This window comes from Mobula hypostoma, chromosome 7 (genome assembly GCF_963921235.1).
Source record: "Mobula hypostoma chromosome 7, sMobHyp1.1, whole genome shotgun sequence".
NCBI lineage: Eukaryota > Metazoa > Chordata > Chondrichthyes > Myliobatiformes > Myliobatidae > Mobula > Mobula hypostoma.
In genome coordinates, this window is record NC_086103.1 from 129,497,081 (window position 1) to 129,522,567 (window position 25,487).

Below are 25,487 nucleotides of genomic sequence, written 5' to 3' on the forward strand. Positions count from 1 at the left end.
ACACTCGGGATACAAATGAAAGGGTGAATTTGAACTATACACGTGTCGATATCAGCCGAATGTGGAAAGTAAGTCCAATTAAAAATCACAAATGATAATTTATTTAAAATATCTTTATTTCAGATTCTTTACATACCTATATAACCATATAATAATTACAGCACGGAAACAGGCCATCTCGGCCCTTCTAGTCCATACCGAACTCTTACTCTCCCTAGTCCCACCGACCTGCACTCAGCCCATAACCCTCCATTCCTTTCCTGTCCATATAGCTATCCAATTTTACTTACATGGTCGAATGCTGGACCATGTGTTTGATATACACTGCAGATGAGCAGACAGTATATCCACTTCTAACTAACTGAGATAATGAAGTGCTGGAAATCCGTGAGTATCAGTCATTTACTAAAGCTGCTGGACCGGGAGGAAGTATAGGCACGACAGCAAATCAACAACTCATTCAGTTATTCCCTCATTAGGAAATGTTATAGGCAGGGCCATCCCATGTAACGGAGCGTCAGAAACCGGAAATCTGTGCAGCGTTAAAAGAAATCCCCTGCACCACCAGAAAAATAACTATCGTTTGTGTGGGTATTGCTGGGGACCGGTCAGTAGTGAAAGCGCGTCCTCCGGGGCACCAGCGAATGTACCTTCCGGAAGGGCCGCCCTGGCTTGTGTGATAGACATATTCCAACAGCATGCAGGTCAGCAACTCACTCTCTTTCTGCAATTTGTTTAAATCGTACACAGCGACAAGTAAGAGTGACGTGTATTCTTGATAATGTCATGTATCAACTGTTTCTATTCATATTGATGTATACCCCGGGCCGAAAAGCGGCCAAACTCTAACTCCCCTGCACTGCAGTGTATTCTGCAATATTTTTGACGCCTGAGACTTGTTGGCTATTTTCTTAAATTAATAAGGATCTCTTTATAAAGTCGCGCTTTTGTTCTTTCCCCTTTATGGATCTGTGCATGTAAAGTTGAAATTAAATGGAAGTGTATACACTGGGATTTTAAGTTGAGTAATCTACAGTTCTTCATATTTAATGTATAGAAATGTACAATTATAGATGAGTCATTTAACATGAAGGAAGCATGTATTTTTAAAATGTAGACCCACCTTTCTAGTAAACTTGGAGGAAAGTGCTTTACTGTTTGTGCTTATTGCATTCTGCACTCTCTGACGGTGGTGTCTGAAAAGAGGATCCTGTCCAAGTTGCATGCCATCTTGGACAATGTCTCCCATCCACTACATAATGTACTGGTTGGGCACAGGAGTACATTCAGCCAGAGACTCATTCCACCGAGATGCAACACAGAGCGTCATAGGAAGTCATTCCTGCCTGTGGCCATCAAACTTTACAACTCCTCCCTTGGAGGGTCAGACACCCTGAGCCAATAGGCTAGTCCTGGACTTATTTCCTGACATAATTTACATATTACTATTTAACTATTTATGGTTGTATTACTATTTAATTATTTATGGTGCAACTGTAACGAAAATCAATTTCCCCTGGGATCAATAAAGTATGACTATGACTATTCTCAAAATGAACAAGATACCAGCCCATCTTCCACAATAACAAGATCAAGCTATCTTGTTAGTCTAAATCTTAATTTAGCTGCAGTATCCCAATCAGATTTGCATGTTAATGTAAGCTTTTGACCCCAGGAATGAATGTTAGAAAGAATATTTTGAGGTTCCTTCTGAAGTTCCATCTACCTTGGAAGCATAAGAGACTGCGGATGCTGGAATCTGGAGTATCTTGCAAAATGCTGATAGAACTCATTGGGTCAGGCAGCATCTATGAAGGGAAATAGTTGATAATTTGGGTTGAAACCCTTCAATTGGACAGGAAAGGAAGGGAGATGGCTAGTATAAAGGCAGAGCAAAGCTGGCGGGTGATAGATATGTAGGTGGAGGAGGAGTGGTAATGATATCAGAAGCTGGGAGGGGATGGGTGGAAGCAAAGGGCTGAAGATGATGGAATAAGGAGAAGGAGGTGTAGAGGGGTCTGGTGGGAGGAATGTATGGGTGATGGGCAGGTGCAGAGAGAAAGGGGAGCGGAAGAACAGAGGGTCATGGGGGCCAGGTGGATGAGGAGGAGAAAGGAATACAATGGTGGTGGGAGGAGGGAAATTACTAGAAGCTTGAGAATTCAATTGTTGCCGGGTTGGAGCCTGCCCAGGTGAAACTTGAGGTGCTGTTCCTCTAATTTCTGTTTCCTCTCGATTTGCTTTAAAACGTTTTAGTTGCCGAAAATTTACTCTTGTGTGGATAGTAGAATTAGAATCATACAGCATGGAAACAGGCTCTTTGACCCCAATATATCCATTGACTGTAGACTAGCGAGCAAGTCCCTTCTGCCTGCGTTTGGACACAGCTTTCTGCACCTCTCCTATCCATGTACTTGTCTAGATGTTGCTAATGTTCCTGCTTCAACCACTACTTAAATATAAGGCCATAAGACAAGGAAGCAGAATTAAGCCACTCAGCCTATGGAATCAGTTCCACCTTTCTACCATGGCTGATTTCCGACAGCTTGAATGGCAGTAAGATTTATATTGCTAATTCAAAGAGTTCTGGATATTCTATATTGACTTTCATTTAGGAATTGGATAATGTCAGGTTTTGTAATTGTAACTTCAAGCCTTTGTTACTTGATACAGACAGAATTTTGCCCCCTATTATTGGCAGCAGTGACATCTTAGTGTTTAAAACTGAGAATGGAAACAAATCCATTGTTTTCATGTAATGTAGATCAGAATACTGGGAGCATTGATTTTTTTTTTGGCTGGAATATTATGTCTGTTTCAAAGGGGAGTTTGACCTCTTTGCTAATGTCAGTATTTATTGAACCAAAGGAGTACCAAAAAATTATGCTGATGTTTCTGAATGAAGCATTGCTTCTGGAGTGTTTGTTGTAACCTCCATCACACTGGTCATGTTGCCTGACTGCCAATCATAGTGTTTACTCCATTGGGACAATTTCCATGCAGTGTTATCACAGGAATATACATTCTGTTCCATAGCCATATAGTCTTCAATTTCAGTGCCTGTTGCAATTTTTGACAGTCATTCACAGTGAAGTAATCCTTCATGAAAGGCCCTTTATTGGGCATACGCGGTATAAATAATAATATCAGCATTGCAAATGATTTGCAACTATTGGAAAATGGTATCCTGAGACGTCAGTAACCCTTCACGAAAGGATGATATTGTTTGATAATAGTGCTGATTTTTCTTAAGTCTTAAGCAATAGAACTCATATTAATAAAGCATCTATTATTGGCAACATAATTAAGTCCTCACATATTGTAAATGGTGACTTTTTGTACTATCATTTGTAATGTAATGGACTGGGAGATACAGTTAGTTTTACTTGGAGCTGGGAGTAATTATAAGATCAGCTGTGATTTGGTTATTGGACAGTAAGTGAAGAATGTCTTTCTCAGATTGATAAACTGTGACTATTGGAGCACAATCAAGTTCTTGTGCTTGGGTTCCAGCTATTTATCATCCATACCAAAGATTTTCCCATAGCGACGTAAATTCCTGTTTCAAAATTTGGAGATATAAAATTTGTTCCTGGGATGGTAAGTTTGATGCATGCAGAGTGATTGAGTAGACTAAGCCTGTATTCTCCAGAGTGTAGAAGAATGATAGATTTTTTTTAAGAAATTTAAATCTGAGCAGTCTACAACCAGGAATTCAAAAAGGGAATACACTGTTTAGATAAGGAGAGAGTAAAGAATCCTTGTATTTCATCCCTAGAGGCTTGTGACAGCTCATTTTAAATGCAGCTGGTGTTGGAGACAGAAGAGAATCATGTGTTTGATTGACTAACTCCAGCTAAGTGTTGTAAAATTGAATGAATGACAATACTAATGGAAGACAAATGTTTGTTGGACACTGATGACCTGTGGCTCATCCTAAGAGTTAATCTCAGGATGATGATTCAAGGAAAAACTGACCCTAACAATGTGTTACGTTTGAAATAACTGAAATCACAGTGTGTGAGAAAGTAAAGAGCAACTGTATTTGAAACAGACACATTAGATGTTGTCCATTCTCACAACTGGAACTAAGGCAGAGAGATGAAGCCAGTAGATAAATATTATGACTCAGAAATTTAGAAATTCATTTCAAGGAATTTGGTCATCAATGTTAAAACTTCATCACTATTTGCCCCCAGAGTGAAATTCGGCTTTCTCCTTGAACCTGCTTTCGACAGTAGGGAAAGGGGAAGAAGCTCCACAGCTTTGTTCTGGAAATGAAGGAATGCTTTTATACTTTCAAATCTGGTTTGTGAGTGACTTGAAATGGAACTTGGAGAGAATAAGATGTTTTAGTCTTTACTGCCCTTGTCCGTCTATGTCGGGGTCGGCAATCTTTTCGCCTCTGTGGGCTGGATCGCATATCAATGAGCTGACGGTAGGCCAGATAAATGCTATAAAAAAACTTGAAATAGTGGGAATTATCCATTTAAATACATCTTGTTATGTTTTGCCTCAAATTAATGAATAACGCATGCTAGAAAATCATTTGTGCTTAACCAAGGATGCCAATTAGTAATTAAAGAACTCAGTTTAGTTGCAATTTATTTCAATCAAGGCATCTTTTGAATGTATTGAAAGGACACAAAGAATCTTTAAACATAAAACGTATGAACATGATGCATTGAGTGGTGGTAAATTAAGTATAATAAAAAAGAAAATTTTAATGCAAACAGTCGATAAATCAACGTGAAACTTGATGCTGTTTGTTGCTTGAAAGCTTCTCAATATTGGGTGTCAGACTTGTTGATGCCAAGAGCAAGACAATATCCAGATGAGCATCAGTCAATCTTGTTCTCAAATAGTTCTTGGTGTGCTTCATTTTTGAAAATAATTGCACTCACAGATAAGTGCTGCCAAACAATGATGCCATCTTTTTTGCATGGTCCACTAAGTTAGGATACTTCCCACTTGGATGAATATATTTTCTATAGAAGTCACGCACTGACACATCTTCAGAATGAAATTTTGATCTCAATATGTCATCACACTGCATCTCAATCAATTCCATTTGAAAAATTTGAAAACTCCATTTGATGTGTCCACTTCCACATCAAATGGAGTAGCAAACAGCTTGAATTCATTTGCATGCAAGCGAAAATCAGCAAAACGAGATGAAAACTCTTTTCTCAATTCTTGGACCATATTCACAAAAGTGCCTGGATCTTCTGCTTTACTTTTTGAAAAGTGGGAAAATGTGCACAATTTCCTTTTTGAAGCTGGTTCTCCCACAATTGCAGCTTTTTTTCAAAGGCCACAATATGACCGTACATCTCATGTATCAGCTGATTTTTTTTCCCTTGAAGTTGTAAATTCAAGTTATTTAAATGAGGCATCCCTTAAACAACTTTTAACATCTGCTGACATTTCTTAACTTGCCGTGTGATCATTCTTGCTGACAGGCTGAGAGATGCAAATAAAGATTTCTTTTTAGGACAAACAATATCCACCACTGTCAGTAAATATTCTTTGATAAACTCTCCATCTGTAAAAGGCTTCATCTTTTCCACAATACGTTTTGCGACTTTGTAGCTGGCACGGGTATTTCCTTCATTTTCACTGCTCTTCTTGGCAAAAAATGATGTTTGTTTTCCGAAACTAGTCTTCATTCGCTCAACTTCATCTTTCCTTGCTTGCCCAGTAAACTTGTTAAAATTTCTGTTATGATGGGTTTCGTAATGTTGCCTGATATTTGCCACCTTCTTCACAGCAAGATTTTCTAGGCAAATGAGACAAACTGGTTTCCCAGCTTGCCTGATGAAGAGGTAATCTATTGTCCAAGTGTCTTGGAAATTTCGGCACTCAGTGTCTACCTTCCTGCGTTTCGCATTCATTGCCATTGGAATTTTTTTTCTTTGATTTTATTTCGAAACACGAGTTATTCAACAAGTATTGTAGCACATGTAAATATCTGAATATTTAGTGTGGATTTCTTGTTAAAACACAGTGACGCTGTTTCCATCTGAAAACCGGCGTGTGCACGGAAAATATTAATAAGGTAGTCTGCCTTCCCATCTTTGGTATATACCAGTGTTTGGTTTGGAACAAAACGGAACCTGGGGCCAGTGTAACAAGACTCCATGTATGTCCATCAGTGTGGTTGCGTGAAACACTCAGAATAAGGAAATATCGATCGCAGGCCATAGGTTGCCTACCCTTGGTCTATGTGATCAAGATTGGGGAATGTTGTTAACAGTGTAACCCCCAGGTTCTGTGGGCTGTGTTAGTCTAGGGAAAGATGCTGTCCAGCCCACCAAACTTATGAAATCTTGTTTGTGTGGATGCTGCATGATATTTTCCCCTTTTACAAATCAGTACCGCAAAATAACAAACAGTACATCATATGCACTCAAACGATTTAGCTTTATACTTAATTTAACTAGAGGGTTAGTAAAGAAAACCAAAAGGAAAGGGCCCATTTTAATGAAACAGTCTTAATGCACACGTTGGAGCTCACAGTTTTCCCGTCCGTTAGTTCTCTATTGATTTCCCTGGGCGTGGTCAACTCCCGACCCCTTTCCACGTCCACTCAGTCCTCCGATCCGGCACCTTCTCTCTCCATCTACCAACGAACAAAAGCCTGCGAATACCTTCTCTCAGACCCACAAGAAAGAGACAGCACTCCTCTTACTGGATGGCGCACATTCCAAAGCCCTGTTATCTCTAGTTGCAACCCAAACACTGCTGCTGCAGAGAAACCTTACAGAGCATTACAACAGTTCTGCTGTTTTTTGTTTTGCTGTGGGCAGTCTTGTATACTGTAGTCACGGTGCACTATGTTGGAGAGGGTGGCATATGGTTTATGGTGAGATTCTTGAGTACACTAGTCAAGTAGTAGATAGAATTCCATTACTGTACACCTCATGTTGGGGTGTTTATAGGAGCTAGAAAGGCTTTGAGAAGTTGAGAACTGTTGGCCATTATTTACTGATTATGCCATCATGCAAACGTTTATATTGTCAGAGGCTTCCACACCAAATAAAGTGAATAACTCTTCATTTGGTGTTGAGAGCCTCTGACACCAAATGAAGAGTATCTTGGGATGAGGAAGCATTTGCCTCAGAGGAAACTCAAGAACAGAAAGAGAAAAGCTTTAAAATAAAACGTTTCTGGCTAAAAAAATACCTGTAGTTCTCCATGAAGTATTGAAAAGGGAAAAACAGCATAGGACATGATTAAATTACTTTACAATATTGTCACTGCTGCCACATGCCTGTGGCTGCAATGCTACCTGGTCTAGTGATTGGTGTACTTTTCCTCCTATTTTGGGGGAGGAAAGGGGGTCAAAAAGTGTTCAAGGTTAAGTTCTGTCTCCACCATCTCCTGTTTCAGATGGTGGATTCTGCATGAAAGAGACAACACATTTATTACAATATGTTTGGACAATAGGATGCGTATTGTGGAATAGCTTGCAATGTCAGATATGAAGTGTGATATTGTAACAATCCATTGTAAGAATCAAGGATGTCTTGGTTCTACACTGGTTTTGAGTTGTGTTGACTGACACCAGTGTGAGACCTTCCGTACATTGCTGTGGTGAGGTGAAGTGTCCCTTCCACTTTTTGAACTCTTTGTGTTCCTTTTGGACTTGAGTTTATCAAGACCATCCCAGGCTCTTCTCCATTTTGAAAGATGAACCATTAGTTCTCAAGAAGTTAGAGAGAGCATTGCTTTTCTTCATCTGTCCAGTCTGGAGACCGAAGTGTTTTCGAGTCTCTTATTGTGCATATAAACAATGTGGCCTGCTCACAGAAACGATGAACTGTAGTTGGGGTTTTAATGCTGAAATGTTGGCTTCAGCAAGAATCTTGGTTCACTTATTATTCCTATTTAGCGGATTTTGCAGAGATTGTATTATATATTATATAACAATATCTGAGGTGTGTGTGTGTGTATGTATATATTTCATTATAGCTGCTGGAATTTATGTGATATACTTAATGTTGCTTCAAAGAAGTCATCAATATCTTGGAGTTGGTTTTTGAGCTTGTATGAATATCACTGTAGGCGACATAGTTGCCGCTGTTTGCAAAGAGTTTGTACATTCTCCCCGTGACTGTGGGTTTTTCCAGGTGCTCGGGTTTCCCCTCTCATCCCAAAGGAGGGAGGAGAAGATGGCGGCGCTCTGAATGATATCGTATGTGTTAACTAGGGGCCGTGCACAATCCTGATTTGATGGAGACAACCGTGACAAGCACAGAGGAACACCTGGAGAAACTTCTGAAATGCCCGCTTCGCTGCCGCTGCTACTGTGTGATCGAGAATCTCTGGAGGGGAAGGCCCCAGATTCTCGGCTTTGCCTATTGCCTGTTGCCGGGGCTGGGGTCGAAGCGCTCGGCAAAGATGGTGCTCGGTGTCGGAGGGCTGGTTGGAGGCTCGGAGTTTTCGGATGGATTCGCGTCGGCTGTGGTTGGGTGCTTCCAGGATGTTGCATTGGCAAGTTTGCGGCACTGGAAGCTCATGGCAGGGAGAATTTTTCTTCCTTCTATCGTCTGCGTGAGATGATGGGACTTTCGAGAGACTTTGAGACTTTTTTTTACCGTGCCCATGGTCTGTTCTTCATCAAATTATGGTATTGCTTTGCACTGTTGAAACTATATGTTATAATTACGTGGTTTTTGTCAGTTTTTCAGTCGGTTTGTCATGTGTTTCTGTGATATTCTGGAGAAACATTGTATCATTTCTTAATGCATGCATTACTAAATGACTAAGAGGACTGTGTGTCCTCATAATCTAAAAATCTTAAAAAAAAGACATGCAGGGTAATGGGTTAATTGGTCACATGGGTCTAATTGGGTGGTGTGGGTTCGTTGAGCTGAAATTCTGTTACCATGCTGTATCTAATTTTTTTTTAAAACATTAAATTAGTGTTGTCTGCACACTGCAGTTTGTTGACTGAGATTTGCGTGATCTTTGAGTATGTTTGCTGTAAATTCAACAATTTCCATTTAGTATTTAAAAATGAACTCCACACCTGGGGTGAGTTTTGTTCGAGGGGAGTGCAGCATTGTATTAAAAATGAGGTAGTGTCACAATCTGGTTTGACAGTAGTCTTTTGAGATCGAATTAGATCATTCCTTACTAACTACCATGAAGTAAGTGATCACAAGGGAAAGGTGCTATAATTTTATAGGGGCATTGTGAGCGTGTTGCCTTTCTAAATCCAGAGAAGTCAATTAACATTTTACCTGTCCTTGCAGCTAAGTTCGTAGTAATTTTACCTTTTATAATAAAATTGTTAGCTGTAATTTGGCCTTCTCAGTTCCTCAGCACTGAAGCTCAGCCATGCCATGTAGGCAACGTTAATATCAAACTAGTCTTTCTCTTTCAGGTGCACTAATCTACTCTTTTCTAAAACATACTAATTCACATTATTTTTGTCTTTAGGACCCAAATGCAGACACCGAGTGGAATGACATTTTGCGGAAAAAAGGCATCCTTCCTCCGAAAGATGATCCAGATAAAGAACGTGAGACGCTGGAGGAGGAGATCATTCAGAACCAGCAGTCGGTTGGTAAGTGAAGAGTTAATTTATGTGATTGGTATTGACTGACCTGTATTTTTAACCTGGAATGCAGGGGCAGACATGTTCTCCAAGGCACAATTCAGACCCTGCTCCCGGAATGCCCTAGCACCCTGTTTACAGCGGGTAAACTGAGGAGCAGGGATGTGCTATGTATAAATGCTGCAAGTGATTTATCATTTTTAGGTGCTTTTAGCATTCAAAATGTTTCTAATTTAAAAATTAACTAAAAAATAAACAATTAAAAACTATGCTATGTTTTACGAGAACTAATTTGCATTCTGCTTGCAATCCCATTGAATTCAATGGTATCTTGGATCCTTGTACCTTAGCTTATAAATGGGAAATTTCCAATCAGACTGTTCACTATCACTGGAGTTCTGGTACTGAATGAATAGATCCAGCCTTCTGGATCTGGCGGTAAGTACCAGGCTTCCACCTTTGACATAACAAACACAGAAGCTTGGCTCTTGCTGCCATTCAAGTGGCTGAATGCTGTCAGGTCTCAAAGTTCAAAGTAAATTTGATATCCAAGTACATGCAGGAGTCACCATATGCAACCCTGAGGTTCATTTTCCTGCTGCCTGCAGCATATTGCAGCAGTTCGCTAGTGCCATCTTGCTACAATGGTCGTAGCAACCTCTGGCATATTACTGCAGCTCATGGATAGTTCATATAGTCATGACTGGTGCTGCTAGTTTCCAGATTTTTAGTCATCTGCTACATACTCCATGGGCACTACAGTAGCGTAGTGGTTACATGACGCAGTTACAGCTCGGAGCATCGGAGTTTGGACTTCAGTCCCAGCGTCCTCTAGGAAGTTTGTATATTTTCCCTGTGGAATACATGACTTTTTTCCAGGTGCTCTGTTTTCCTCCCATAATCCAAAGATGTACCATGCAGTAGGTTAATTGGTCATAGTAAGTTGTCCAGTGATTTGTCTAGGGTTAAACTGGGAGTTGCTGGGTGGCACAGCTCGAAGAGCCGGATGGACCTATTCCACGCTGTATCTTTAAAATTAAAATTAAAATAATAATCTCAACATCATGTTGGACTAGTTCTTATCTCAATCTGCCAGACACACTGACTAAAAGCATGCTGTTACGCTCCCACACTTCTCAGAGTTTTGTACTGATTTTGGTGATGAAAATCGAAGTTTTTTTTTCCTCTGCTTTGTTCTAACCCGTGTTGAGCAGAGAAATCTTCATTTGTTCCATAAGCAATTCCATGGTGAGACTGTTGTCTCTATTTTCTACCTGCACGACCTGTACTCTCTGTATGCTCTGTCTTTTGGGGAAGTGATGGGACTATAATCCTCCACTCCTCCCCCACTCTTTAGTGTCCAATTAATTAATTAAAGATGTATTCGTTAAAGATGGTGCTGGCAACTGGTGACTTTGCGCGTGCTCTCCTGAGCAAACTGCCCTCTCCACTATCCTATACCCGAGAAACCCTTCTAAACCTCCAATCTAGCAAGATCAAGATCAACAACACCCTGGCGAAGCTACTGACCCAGCTGGAGACCACCGCACCAGAACTGCTTCTTAAATTCCGGACCGTACCTGGACCCGACCAACGAGGCCCACCATGTTCCCAGAGACCTGCGGTCTGCTACCGTGCCGGAGCACTTGGAGACATGGGCCATTCCAACCAGCACCTCTCCGGAGCAGACAACTATATGGAAGTGACGGCGGAGACCTCAAGGTGCCCCAGATGCTTCCCCGGAGCGACCACCATAAAGCCCCGTTAGTGGCCATCCACAGCTGCCGGAAGTGAGGCCTTCGCCGCCGACCTCGGAAATCGAGTCCAAGGCTCGGCTGGAGCGGAGGCCTCCGCAACCGTGACTCAGCTTAAGGACTTGTTTCAGCCAGGAGCCCGGCCATCCGGGATTAGGTGTCGGCTTCGGGGCCTGACCCAATCGACAGCCCGGGCCCCCAGCAGCTGGAAGTGGCAGCGGAGCCTCCCCTGTTACTTGGCCCGACCCAGAGTGTCCGATGACGCGACCCGCCGATCGATCCCCGCAGCATGTGTCCACCAACCGCAAAGAGCTGACAACAACACACTGCATCGATGGAAACCTGGAAAGATGCACTATTTAGTGAGGAAGTGTGGGAAAAGAGCTGGGCTGCTAGTCAGATTGAAGCTGAGGGGCTTCAGGGTCCTATGCCCACCATCCTACTAGCGAATGTGCAAGCCATAGAGAACAAGGTGGATGATCTTAAAGGGAGACTCACCTACTGCATAGAGATGCAGAACTGCTGTGTATTCTGTTTCACCGAGACCTGGCTCTTCTCTGCCACCCCCGACTGTGCCATCCGGCCAGAGGGATTTTCGATCCATTGGATGGACCGTATGGTATCTTCGGGCAAGACGAGGGGAGGTGGTGTCTGCCTACTGATCAACATTGCGTGGTGCTCGGACACAGTGGCACTGACAAGCTCCTGCAGCCCGGACCTGGAACACCTGTCGGTGAAGTGTCGTTTATACTATCTGCCACGGGAATTCACCTCGGTCATACTGACAGCGGTCTACATTTCTTCCCCGCCCCCCACCCCAGGCAGACGTGGAGTGTGCTCTGAACATACTGTATGCCAACATCAGTGAACTTGAGACCAGGTATCCGGAGGCTTTGCTCATTACAGCCAGGGACTTTAACCAGGCCAACCTCAGAAAGGCGCTGCCAAAGTTATACCAATATGTCTCCTGCCCCACTAGAGGCCCGATTATACTTGACCACTACTACACAGCTGTCAAGGATGCCTACCATTCCGTCCCACAACCTCACTTCAGAAAATCGGACCATCAGGCTGTACTCCTCCTCCCAGCTTACAAACAGAAACTGAAGTGGGAAGTCACAGTGTCAAAAGTAGTGTCGCGTTGGACGGAGGAAACAGATGAGGTCCTCCGTGACTGCTTTGAATCGGTGGACTGGTTAGTATTCAAGGACTCGGCAGCTAACCTCAATGATTATGCCTCAGCTGTCACGGACTTTATTTAGAAATGCACGGAGGACTGTGTGTCTCGCAAGACGATCCGAGTATTCCCTAACCGGAAACCTTGGATGAATTATGAGGTCAAGCCCCTTTTAAAGGCTAGAGCTGCGGTTTTTATGTCCGGCGATACCAGTCGCTACACAGTATCCAGGTGTGAACTCCGGAAAGCCATTAAGGGTGCCAAGAGGCAATATCGAGCCAAGTTGGAAGCCCAGGCTAACCAAAGGGATGCCAGTAGACTATGGCAGGGTCTAAATGAGATCACTGGGCACAAAGAAAAGGCTGGGAATATCAATAACTGTGGCGCTTCTCTTCCTGACGAACTTAACGTATTCTACACAAGATTCGAACAGAAGAGGAGCGTCCCGCCCCCTCCGGATGAACCGGACCTGGTGGCATCGAGATTCATCGTCACCGAGGAGGACGCTAGAAGGGCCTTCCTGAAGATAAATCCAAGGAAGGCGACAGGCCCAGATGGCGTCCCAGGACGGGTTCTCCAGGCCTGTGCAAGCGAACTAGCTGGAGTGTTTGCTGACATCTTCAACTGCTCCTTGCTTCAGTCTAAGATCCCCTCGTGTTTTAAGACGGTAACAATAATCCCAGTGCCGAAGAAGAGCAAGGTGGCATGCCTGAATGACAATCGACCTGTGGCTCTGACATCAATTGCTATGAAGTGCTTTGAGAGATTGGATATGCCACACATCAACCACAGCCTACCGGTCAACCTCGACGCTTTGCAATTCGCCTACCGGAGCAACAGGTCAATGGCAGATGCCATCTCTCTGGCCCTACATTCCTCCTTAGAACACCTGGAGAATAAAGACGTATACGTAAGGCTCCTTTTCATTGACTACAGCTCTGCCTTTAATATCATCATTCCATATAAACTGATTCCTAAGCTCTGGAACCTGAGCCTTAGCACTCAGATCTGCAGCTGGTTCTCCAACTTCCTCACAGACAGGACCCAGGCTGTAAAAATAGGGGACAAGCTCTCCTCTACAATCACTCTGAGCACTGGTGCCCCCCAAGGCTGTGTACTCAGCCCCCTGCTGTACTCACTGTACACCCATGATTGTGTAGCCAAGTTTCCATCAAACTCAATATATAAGTTTGCTGATGACACAACATTTGTAGGCCGTATTTCGGGTAATGATGAGTTTGAGTACAGAGAGGAAATTAAGAACCTGGTGGCATGGTGCGAAGACAATAACCTATCCCTCAACATCAGCAAGACGAAGGAATTGGTTGTTGACTTCAGAAGGAGTAGCGGACCGCACGACCCAATTTATATCGGTGGTGCGCAAGTGGAACAGGTCAAAAGCTTTAAGTTCCTCGGGGTCAATATCACAAATGACCTGACTTTGTCCAACCAAGCAGAGTTCACTGCCAAGAAGACCTGTCCCCTAAAACCCTCACTAATTTTTATAGATGCACCGTAGAATGCATTCTTCTAGGGTGCATCACAACCTGGTATGGAAATTGTCCTGTCCAAGACTGAAAGAAGCTGCAGAAGATCGTGAACACGGTACAGCACATCACACAAGCCAATCGTCCGTCCGTGGACTCAATTTACACTGCACGCTGTCGGAGCAGTGCTGCCAGGATAATCAAGGACACTACCCACCCAGCCAACACACTTTTCGTCCCTCTTCCCTCTGGGAGAAGGCACAGGAGCTTGAAGACTCGTATGGCCTGATTTGGGAATAGTTTCTTTCCAACTGTGATAAGACTGCTGAACTGATCCTGACTCTGATCTGGGCCGTACCTTCCAAATATCTGAACCTGCTTCTCGGTTTTTTTGCACTACCTTACTTTCCATTTTTCTATTTTCTATTTATGATTTATAATTTAACTTTTTAATATTTACTAATTTTTACTGTTTTAAATATTTTTAATATTTAATATTTGTAATCCAGGGAGTGGGAAGCGAAGAATCAAATATCACTGTGATGATTGTACGTTCTAGTACCAATTGTTTGGCGACAATAAAGTATAAAGTATAATTAAACCTAACATGCAAGTTAATTTTATAACATTGACTATGAAACTACCAGGTTGTTGTAAAACCTAACTACATTAACAATGCCAGTCAAGAAACGAAGCTTGCCTTTGCCCTCCAGACCCATGGCAATGGGTTTTTAAATTCTGATTTTTATGCCTGCTTAATTTAGCTTTCAACGGCATTTTCATGGGCTATTTTCTGTGGTGAACCATCAACATCGTGCAAGCCTGTAAATATATTAATTTGATTTCTCCTTTGCCTAACCTGTAGATAACAAATGGATAGGCCAGGAAATTGCACCAAAGCACCTTTGAGATGTATGCATTTTAAAATGTATGTTTGGGGGAGAAAATCCAATTAAGCTTTGATTGTGGAAGTTGTAATGCATTTACATAAATGATGAGCCACAGAGAATGATTTGAATAGTTCATTGAGTTGATTACTTAAGTATCAAGGTAATAGAAACATAGAAAAAAATAGAAAGGTAAGGAATGCAGTGCTGTGAAATGAAAATCTAATTCTGGAAGGTCATAAATCCTAGTCTTGGAACATCCCTGTACCAATATGTCCTGCCCAGTCCTTCCTAGACTTGCTTCTTTTAAACTTTATTCTAAGTATGTTCCATGTTACCGACGTGTGCTTCTGTCGGGCTTGCTAGGAGAATGCTAGCTAGGCACTCTCTCATGTTTCACTTGACAGTAGTCTGGAGAGTTGGATTTAAATTGAAATCAGAAGTATGAAATTTAGTCATGCGGGACTTAAGATCCACAGCCGCTCTTATCTCAAGTAACTAAATAACAATTGATCATTTAATGATTTTTTTATTGTTAAGAAAAAAATGTGTTAATTCTAACTGTTCCCTTTATGAATGATAAAGTTTGCTCTTTCTGTTTGCAATGAAAGTGTCTTTTTACAACTGCTAACTGGCTTAGTGGACTTTTTGAATGCCTGATCTCCAGTATGATTAATGACTTTCCTTCAGTTAAAAGGTATGAAGACATGACTCTGGATGAGCTAGAAGAGAATGAAGATGAATTTGGTGAGGAAGATGAAAGAGCCATTGAAATGTACAGGTAAACAACGTGATGTTCAAAGTTATGCAAGAGTGCGGTAAATGCAGATCCATCCTTTAGTAAGGCACTTTTGATATAGGTACCACATGCCTCCATTTAGTAAAGTCCAGGGCTGGACCTTACTAAATGGGGGCATGAGGTTGCTGTATCAAAAGTGTCCAAATACACGGCTGCATGACAATCCTAGGGTAAAGTATCATATATCACATGCATTTTTTTTTGTTTGGGTGTATTTTCTCTCTACTAAAGCGTAATTAATTGGTTAATAACTCAATCTGTTATAGACAACAAAGACTAGCCGAATGGAAGGCAAAACAGATGAAGAAAGTGTTTGGAGAAGTTTTGGAAATTTCTGGATCAGAGTATGTACAGGAAGTAACTAAAGCTAGTGAGGACTTATGGGTAATACTGCACCTTTACAAACAAGGGTGAGTTTTAGATTTTTGTTTTAGTTCTCAAGATCTGGATGTTCTAGCAATGCTGGCTTGTATAGTCCATCCCTGGATACTACTAAAATGAGGTGGTTAAAAGTAAATAATACTTATTTAAAATGCCTGTATCTCTCAAAGAACAGTAAGCTGCTAATAACCATCAATCTTGTGTCGTAGCCTACAGCTACAATTGCTGGTGTACTCCCTTTATTCAAACCAAATCATAACACAAGGCAATAACTTTCTGTTCTTTGATATAGATTTAATGGACAGAGTATTTTAGACAATTACGTATGAGTTTGTAGCTTGATTTTTCTCCTACTTAGCTCAACGGACTTGTTTCTCTTTGTGACACTTTTTAAAACCTCTTCTTGCAGACTGTAACCAGTACATGTTATAGGTGTTTGAACTTTATGCAACATAAATTATCTTAGTTCAAGGGTCTCGGCCTGAAACGTCGACTGCACCTCTTCCTATAGATGCTGCTTGGCCTGCTGCGTTCACCAGCAACTTTGATGTGTGTTGCTATCTTAGTTCAACACGGCTTGCACCTCATTGGTGACAATCTGGTAGAATTAATTTTTAAAAATTAATGCTTTAGCTCATAGCCTTAACTGAAAAATGAATTTGTCGTAATTTGTTGATTATGTAGCTTTAAGGATTTGCAGTTTTCTGATTTTGTTTCTTTGTATATACCAGGATACCTATATGTGCCTTGATAAATAGGCATCTTAGTGAACTGGCAAAGAAGTTCCCAGAGACAAAATTTATCAAAGCTATATCCACAACCTGCATTCCCAACTATCCAGATAGAAATCTCCCCACAGTCTTTATTTACCGAGATGGCGACATTAAGACACAGTATGTTGGACCCTTGGTATTTGGAGGCATGAATCTAACAAAAGATGGTAAGTGATTAACTGAACAGATTTATGCAAAACCACAATTGTCCAAATTTAAACAATTAAGCTGTATGGGTTATATTTGGAGAAAGTTGTGAACTCTATCTTTTGCAGATTTTTCGATCTAAAATAGCTGAACATCTGATTTTCCAAATTTTAGCAGTTATCTGCCTGAGAAGAAGTGAGGATGGGGTATAACATTACTCTCACGGAATGATTCCACTTCTCTGAAGAGCAGAGATTGCCTCTGGAAAGGCTTGTGAAGCATTCCAATAGGTCTTCATTCCTCTGCTCAGTTCACTAGGAACCTAATATGAACTTCATCTTTTTTTACCTCCTTATCTTTTATGTGTACACAGTACAATATTAATTTTAGACATCCTCTTTTAGTATTGCAAATTTGACCATTTTTGCTTTGAATCTGAACTGTAATTGTAAATTGCAAAACGAAAGATGCCAACTTTCATCTCTGGAGTACTTTAATAAGCATTTCATCTCTTCTGAATCAGAATCTGATGCTTTCCACTATTCAGATGAACATCCAGATTGCTGTCATCTTTTTGGGAAGCTCATCAACTTATCCATTCAATAATTCTGGATTTCCCAATTTATTGTTGTGTGATTTACTCATTTACTTGCTATTTAATTTGTCACTAAATTGTGGAAAGGCATGTTGCATATCTGTAATTGAAGTAATAAACTTCATGAAATGGAATGCTAAACTCAATTTTCTCTTAATCGTAGTTCATTACAGCCTTAGTCAACACTTGGTGCAATGTTCCAATAAACCAGGCCCCATATGAGTTGTGGCTTGTTTTTCAGGGTACTGGTCAATATTTGTCTTTAATTAACACACCAATAATAGTTCAGCTTTTCTCTAGCTTGCTGTTTGGAAGATCTTGTCATCAGAATAGTTGATGTGGACCTGGAGAAACAGGGAGAAAGGAATGGAGTCCTTGTGGGCAGCAGAGTGGGAGGGCTGTATTGAAGATGGCTGTATTGAAGTCTGGGTTTGTTAGGAATATAGATTGTTGATCTATTCCATGACCACAAGATGCAAGAAAGAAACAATTAGCTATACTCTTAGTAAATAGCAGAGTAGATTCAAAAGGCCGGATGGTGTATTGCTTTTTTTTTATGTTTGTGAAACAGAGTTGGAGAGATTCAGAAGGGAAAAGTCAGATACAAAACATGTGAAAAGGCGAGTAGGATGGAAGTTGGAGGCAACAATGAAATCGGAGTCCTGCATGAAGCAGCACCAATGTGACTGTGCATGTAGTAGAAAATTGGCCTGAGTTGGATTGAAACTCTGCTCCACTGTCCATGAGGACATGGGTGTAATTTGGGCCCATGTGAGTTCCCTTAGCTAAGAACGGATGCTACAGTTAAGGGTATTGGTGTAATATGAATTCTCGACATGGGAGAAATTGTTCTTGCTCGGTTAAATATTTCTGATCAAAGAAATGAGCAGAGTTGAAGGTGTCAGGTGAGCTCGACTTCATACCTGGTGGGACATAGCAGAATGAAGTTAGACCCTTTACTGTAGACTACTGATTCAGAATGAGAATAGGAGAGATCAGGAGGGAAAGTGGAAGCACAGCAAGAGATAGACATGGGGAAGTGAAGATGGGGAAAGATCAAGGGGAGCTCAAGTGCAGTTGAGGTTTGTGATCTTCAGTGTCTGAAAGGAAGAAGTCCTTAGCTGAAACATCAAATGTGTTGAATGATAAAGTGCAGACCAGGACTGCTCGAAATGGAGTGAGTGAATCGAGGATATATATGTTGATGCATGATTTTGGATATGGACCTTGGAATACAATGAAAATGGTAATTCAAGAAGCACAATACCTTGAACATGTGATCAAGATGAATCTTAACAGTTAAGAATGGGATTTTAGTTAAATCTGCTTTCAGATGTGCAAGTGTACTGCTCTCCTTGTGTGTGAAGTAGGAAGTATGCAACTTAGCAGTAATCTAAACTCCATTCAGGAGTCAGGTGTAGCATTCAAACTCCAGGTGCTTTATTCGGGCAGCACGCATGCATACAATTAAGTAAGAGTGAAACTGAGAACAAATCAGAAAAATATCGTAAGTTCTTAATGCCACAAACTTATGATTAAATCACACACTCATAAGAATTAGGAATATGAAGCTAGGCTTACAAGGTAAATATCCAGTTGTACACAACATGGGTATGCAAAGTTGTAAAGGTTGCAAGAAGATTAATATCATGTAAGCATTTATTAAATTACCGTGGCTGGTCGATCACTATACCGATAATTGGTGTAAACTTGCTTCAGTCTGACTCAAAAACTCTGCCAAAATAAAATGGCTGCCCTCACATGATCCATCTGAATTTCAAATTTAGAGGCAGCAATGTAATTAGATAAAAGTCAGCAGAGTTGTGGTTGGGGTCCCCAGTGATCCTTTGGGCCCTTTTTATACTCCTGTCTCTGTAAATGTCCTGAATAGTGGGAAGTTCACATCTACAGATGCACTGGGCTGTCCGCACTACTCTCTGCAGAGTCCTGCTATTGAGGGAAGTACAGTTCGCATACCAAGAAATAATGCAGCCAGTCAGGATGCTCTCAATTGTGCCCCTGTAGAAAGTCCTTAAGGACTCGTGCCAAACATCTTCGACCATCTGAGATGAAAGAGGCGCTGTTATGCTTTTTTCACCACACAGCTGGTATGCACAGCCAGTGAGATTTTTAGTGATGAGTATGCTGAGGAACTTGAAGCTGTTCACCCTCTCAACTCAGATCCATTGATGTCAATAGAGGTTAGCCTGTCTCCGTTCCTCCTGTAGTCACAACCACCTCCTTTGTTTTTGCAACATTGAGGAAGTGGTTGTTTTCTTGACACTACTGTGTCAGGGTGATGACTTTACTGTGATGCTCTGTCAATGGGGAAAAATGTAAATCTATAACTTTATGCCATAACTAATATAGGGAAGCTTTTTGTGGGGGTTGGGGGCAGATATATGCATTTGAATTAAATGATGTAACTTTTTTATTGCTCCTCTTTCCCATTGCATAAATATTTTATTGAAGAACTGGAGTGGAAGCTGTCATGTTCTGGTGCAATCAAAACTGAACTGGAGGAAAACCCAAGACAACAGATTGAAGATAAAATGATGTCATCCATCAGGACTAATGCTCCAAAGGACAGTGATTCTGAAGAAGATTAGATGTTGATGTGCCATGGGACAAATTTTCTGATTCGGTTGTTATCAAGTAATTCTGATATAAAGTGTACCCAAACTGTGCCTGTTTTGTTCCTTGAGCTTGACTGTTGGTGAATGCAGAATCTGCAAAATTAACTGGCAAAGTGGGGCAACACATTGAATGAGAATTTAAAATATGAATTAAGAAAATATTTGAAATGTTGAAGTGGTAACTTGGTAAAGTCTTTTTTTTAATTACGGAAGATGGGTTTATCATGAGAAATAAGGCATTATCATTCAAAGTAAAATGATGCAGATGCTGGAAATCCAAAATAAAACCTGAAAATATGTATAAACATCTGTGGAGAGAGAAATGGGTAGTATTTTAGGTCAATCATTTTTAGTTGCAAAGTAAATGGAGAGAGAGCACAAAGGAGATTCTGTTGGATATTGGAATTTGTCATTAGACCCCCTTTTAGTTCTTTCACTCTGGTTGAAAAATTGCAAAATGTGTGGAGAATAAAATGGCCTAAGGTAGGATTAGTATAAAGCTACCTGATAGTTGGTGTAAACTAGGCATGCAAAGGACCTCATTGTATGCTATAACAAGTCCTCGATCATTTGGCTAGGTGATACCTGTAATTGTTATTTTAATGGTTCTTGTTTTATGAGCTTTTATTTAAAGTTAGGACACTTCCTGTGATGGCACTTAGTTTTAAAATCTTTACATACCGTCCAATGCCAATACCTCAACACATGTTAAACAAAATGATTCAATTCATTGCCATAACATAGGGTGAAAGTGGAGTTCATAGTCTGGATCTTAATGTAAATGCAGATGATTGAGCTTTTTATGGGAGATTGTTAAATTACTTTCTTAAGATTACTACATGGATGGATTTTCCCTATTCCTCTGGTAATTTCAGATTTCTCCAGACACATTGTTATTCAAGAGCTTTTGCCACCCTTATTCAGATGGCAACACCACTATTTGCATTGCTCATTATTTTTAGGTCTCTACTAATATCACATACTCCTTCCCCCTTCATTCTCTGTGCAGTTTCAATCTCTTCACAGATGTTGCCTAAACCTGGTTAGTGTTTGAACTTGATATCATACTTGCCGAGTAGCCTTTTTAAAATACTGATGATGACTTTTTAAATAAAGTGTTTCCAGCTGAATTGAGCCACAGCAATGAGCTTTCTGGGAAATTTAAATAGTGCATTCAGAAAGCTCGTAAAAATAGGCAATTAATGTGTTTGTATACAGTAAAAAAGATTAACTTGGCCTTCTTGAAGACTGACTAAAACTTCAATTGTTGCAAGCTCCTGAAGATGAATGATTTGTTCAAAAGTAATGGTGTTAGGCATTTTTTAAAAGAGTACGCCAAGTGCAATTTGTGTAAAATCCCTTTTTTTTTGCACTGGTTATGCTGACTTCACTTAGAAGCACAATTTGTGAAAAATATTCAATGCTGTAATTAAAAAAAAAACTAGAACTCAAGTTCTGGCCTTTGAATCTTGTATGATTTTTCGAAATGTTCTTTTCGTTTTAATACTCAGAAATCTTCATTATTATTCAGTGGAAAAGCTCTTTAAATTTTTTATTTTACTGGTGATATTTTGTTCTAAAACAACATTAAGTTAGAGAACAAATGAAAGGAGTGTACCAATTTCCAAAGTCTGTTGTCCGAACACTGGCTTCTCAGGACCACTAGACTGGAATGATTGCCCAAAAAAAATAGTTGAATGCACCGAATAGTGAATCTCAATTTTAAGGAGTTCATGCGCACTAAAAATTGTACTGTTAAGGAGATTTTACTGGTGGAATAATGGTATAGAGAGCCCCCTTTAACATATTTGTACACATAATGTATATAACTGTAGATCAATTCACTTTCCTCCATTATCAGAAATTGAGAACGAACAGACATCAGTGGTGCTTCAATATATTTGGGGAGTTGGTACATTTAATAATTTGTGTATTTGTTGGTCTTTTCAGTAAATCAGAATTGCATTGTCCCATGGATCAGTGCAGTTGTTGGAGAGCAGGTTGCTCTGGAAGAAGCAACTATGGAACAAAATTGAATGATTCCTGCTGGAGAGAGTATTTTATTTTGTGATGTGAGTACCCCCTCTAGATCAGTGGGAGAGACTTAATACATTGATACTCATAGAAAGATTAAGATTAGCTTTATTTGTCACATGTACATGGAAACATGCAGTGGAATGAGTTGCTTGTGTTAATGACCAACACAGCAGCCCACAGGTGTTGCATTCTTCTGGCACCAACATAGCATGCCCACAACATACTACCACTAACATGTATGTCTTTGGAATATGGGAGCAAATTAGAGCATGTCAGGGAGCTCATATGGTCATGGGGAGAATATACAAACTTTACAGGCTGCAACGGGAATCAAACCCCAATCTTACTGTCTCCGTAGAGCATTGCACTAACTGCTACACTACTGTGCTGCTCATGATGTGGGCCCTCCTCAGCTTACAAAGACTTGACTTATGAACACCCCAACAAATGAATGAGTTGATTTATTAATTTATGGCTATAAAAAAATTTTCTGATGAATTTTTTTTAAACAACGCTTGAAACAAGTTAACCTTCTCTTACTTGCAGCTAAGGTTCACAGTTAAAAGTGAGGCAAGTCGGATAATTTGCGGTTGGTCAGTGAGGTTGGAACCTGACCGTGTCGCTGTATGCGTTGGATGTGATGTTCGTGATTTGAACCCTGTGCCGTCTGTTCAGAGGTTTGTGTGGAGATGGATTTGCCAGCTTCTGTAGGGCTGAAGTATCTTTTGCTGGGTGGGAATGGAGCATTTCCCCGTTTCAACTCTGCTAAGCAATTAGGTCGAGCCAAGCAGAGCGGTGTATGCTGAGCAGACTCACGGAGTTGGTGAATAGGGCTGATTTCTGCTTTTCCAGCACCTACCTGTGTCCCATCGGGTTTTCTTTGATTTGTCTTCCCACACGCTGTTTCTGTTCATTTGTGACGACAAAACAAAAATCAAGATTATAAGCAGTTCTCAGAAACCAAACCCTATTATCGTACACCAGGGATTGTGTGTAAGTAATGCCCATTTAAGTCATTGCTAGGAGCCATCTGTGGAGTCATTTAGAGTGAATTTGGTGCCTCCAGGAATGAAATAAGATAAAAATCAATTGCAATGTGAAAAGGAAAAAAGTTCTGGCGTTCATCAGCCAAGAACAATTTTGTGTTCATTGTGAGCGCATTTTGTTCAATTATACCAAAATGTCATTGTTGTTTTACTTGTGTGAGCTTGGTTAGTGAACTGAATTGCTAAGTGTCTAAGAAACTATCCCTTCACAGAAGTTGAAGCTACAAGGGGGAGAATTTTGACAGATTTCACTAACCATAAGTTTTAAGTCTTGCTATTCACGTCCAAGGAGGTAGCCCTTGTGCTTTCTCACATTGTTGAATTGTTTTTGGTGTGCTGTTCCGGAATAATGTTCCGGATCCTTCACACTCTTTTGCTCCATCTTAGTTAAGAAGGGAAGTGGAATTTAAAACTAAACTCATCTTCTGAAATTACTCATTTCTGAAACAATATATTTCATTCCCTGATGAATAATTGGTGCCGTCTTGAGATTTAAAAATGAACAAGTATAAGATTCTTGGGCCAACTAGTTTTCTTTTGAGAAAAATATTCAGTCTACTACCTTGCAATGAAGTAACAAATATCACTGGAATCATGGGAGTTGTTTTATTACATAAAGATTTAAAAACAAAAGACTTGCCAAATCTATTTCTGGTTTATGTCACTATTTTCTTTTTGATAAATTATTTAGATCTTTTACTTAACATTAATAGTCACCCATGATCTGTTTTTCAAATTATGCCTACGCAATTTAAAATTGCTCTTTCCATTGGTTTCTGAGTCAATAGATACTTGATCACAAAAATCAATATTTTAAGATCTAAAAAGAGTACAGTTTACTTTGGCAAAAGGACTTAACTATTTTTCTGTAATTCTCTTTTATATGATATGAACAGCACGGATTGATGGCATTGATACTGCCTATTTATTTAACCTTGCTTTTAACTAACATCGTTTTGTCTTTTATTTTCATGTTTGCACTTTATCCCATTGTAAAACACTTTGAACTGCACTACTTATATGAAAAGTGCTCTGTAAATAAGTTGTTATCAGTAAGATCAATCTCCAAATCAGAGGTTGTATGGTGTGCAGAAATAAATTTATAAATCCAGGGAGTGATTTCATTCCAACAATCTTTTTCAAATGTTGCCATTTTGAAACAACATGTTTTCATGGGCTCCATCTAATTTTGGTTAGAAATTTCTGGCATCCTTTCATTTAAGAATTATTACCTGTACTTATAACACTTGATATATGTGAGCAGAAGTGTACATAATTTTTTGTGATCTTATTTCATCTATCATCTCTGGGATAGGGCAGGAAGGGAAGAACCATGTCTTTCTGTTCAAATGCAGTGGAATTTGTAAATAGGTTTGTCAGCTTTTGTTTTGAGACCTAGTGGATTTGCTAGTCTCAGTCAATTACAAAAAGCCAATGTTGTAAAATTGAACAATCTTTAAACAGGAATAAACTAACCGGTGACCTCCCTTATAAAAGTGGATTCCAAAAGGCTATGTATCTATTGCCAAATGACTTTTTAATTACCTTTTTGTAAAGAGGTGATAGTATATTATGTAATGATCACACTTGATAGAAATACCTAATATAAGAGGGCATAATGTTTAAGGTGATTGGAGGAAGGTATGGGGGGGGGGGATTAGAAATGTTTTTTTTTACATAGTGGTGGGTACATGGAACGTGCTGCCAAGGGTAATAGGAGAGGTAGATGCATTACGAACATTTAAGATGCTCTTAGATAGACACATGGATTTTTAAAAAAAAATAGCTATGTAGGAGGGAAGGGTTAGAATGATCATGGAATAGGTTAAAAGGTTAGCACACGTTATGGGCCGATTGGCCTGTATTATGCTAAGGTGGTGTGATGGTGATATCAGCTTAGATGTGATGGACTTTAGATTGGTGGTACATCTGTTCGGATCAGCTTCATCTCTAAGCTGTACCAGCTGTGCACTTGGGAAATACACAGAAGACAACGAAGAACAGTTCAGCTGTGAGACAGTGGATAAGGTTTTGTATTGCTTCTACATTGATGGCAGCCTTGTGTCAGTGTCCTCAAAGGAAGAATCAATGTTGCTGTCATGACCTTGTATCCATCTGTGCTCAAGGCAGCTTTCAACTCAAAGTGGATAAGCAACAGACAGAGTGCTCTCTATGATATCAGAAGAGTAAAGAGCGAAAGACA

The 25,487-nt window shown here is 40.3% G+C and overlaps 1 protein-coding gene across 1 annotated transcript; it reads left to right on the forward strand.

Moving 5' to 3' along the window:
- The first annotated feature begins 584 nt into the window (after nt 1–584).
- Nucleotides 585–24,892, forward strand: pdcl3 (phosducin-like 3). The gene is made up of 6 exons (XM_063053989.1): nt 585–704; nt 9,448–9,574; nt 15,561–15,651; nt 15,936–16,079; nt 16,782–16,990; nt 20,038–24,892. The coding sequence occupies exons 1-6, from the start codon at nt 699–701 to the stop codon at nt 20,172–20,174; spliced, it is 714 nt and encodes a 237-aa protein (XP_062910059.1). The 5' UTR covers nt 585–698; the 3' UTR covers nt 20,175–24,892.
- The last annotated feature ends 595 nt before the right edge of the window (nt 24,893–25,487 follow it).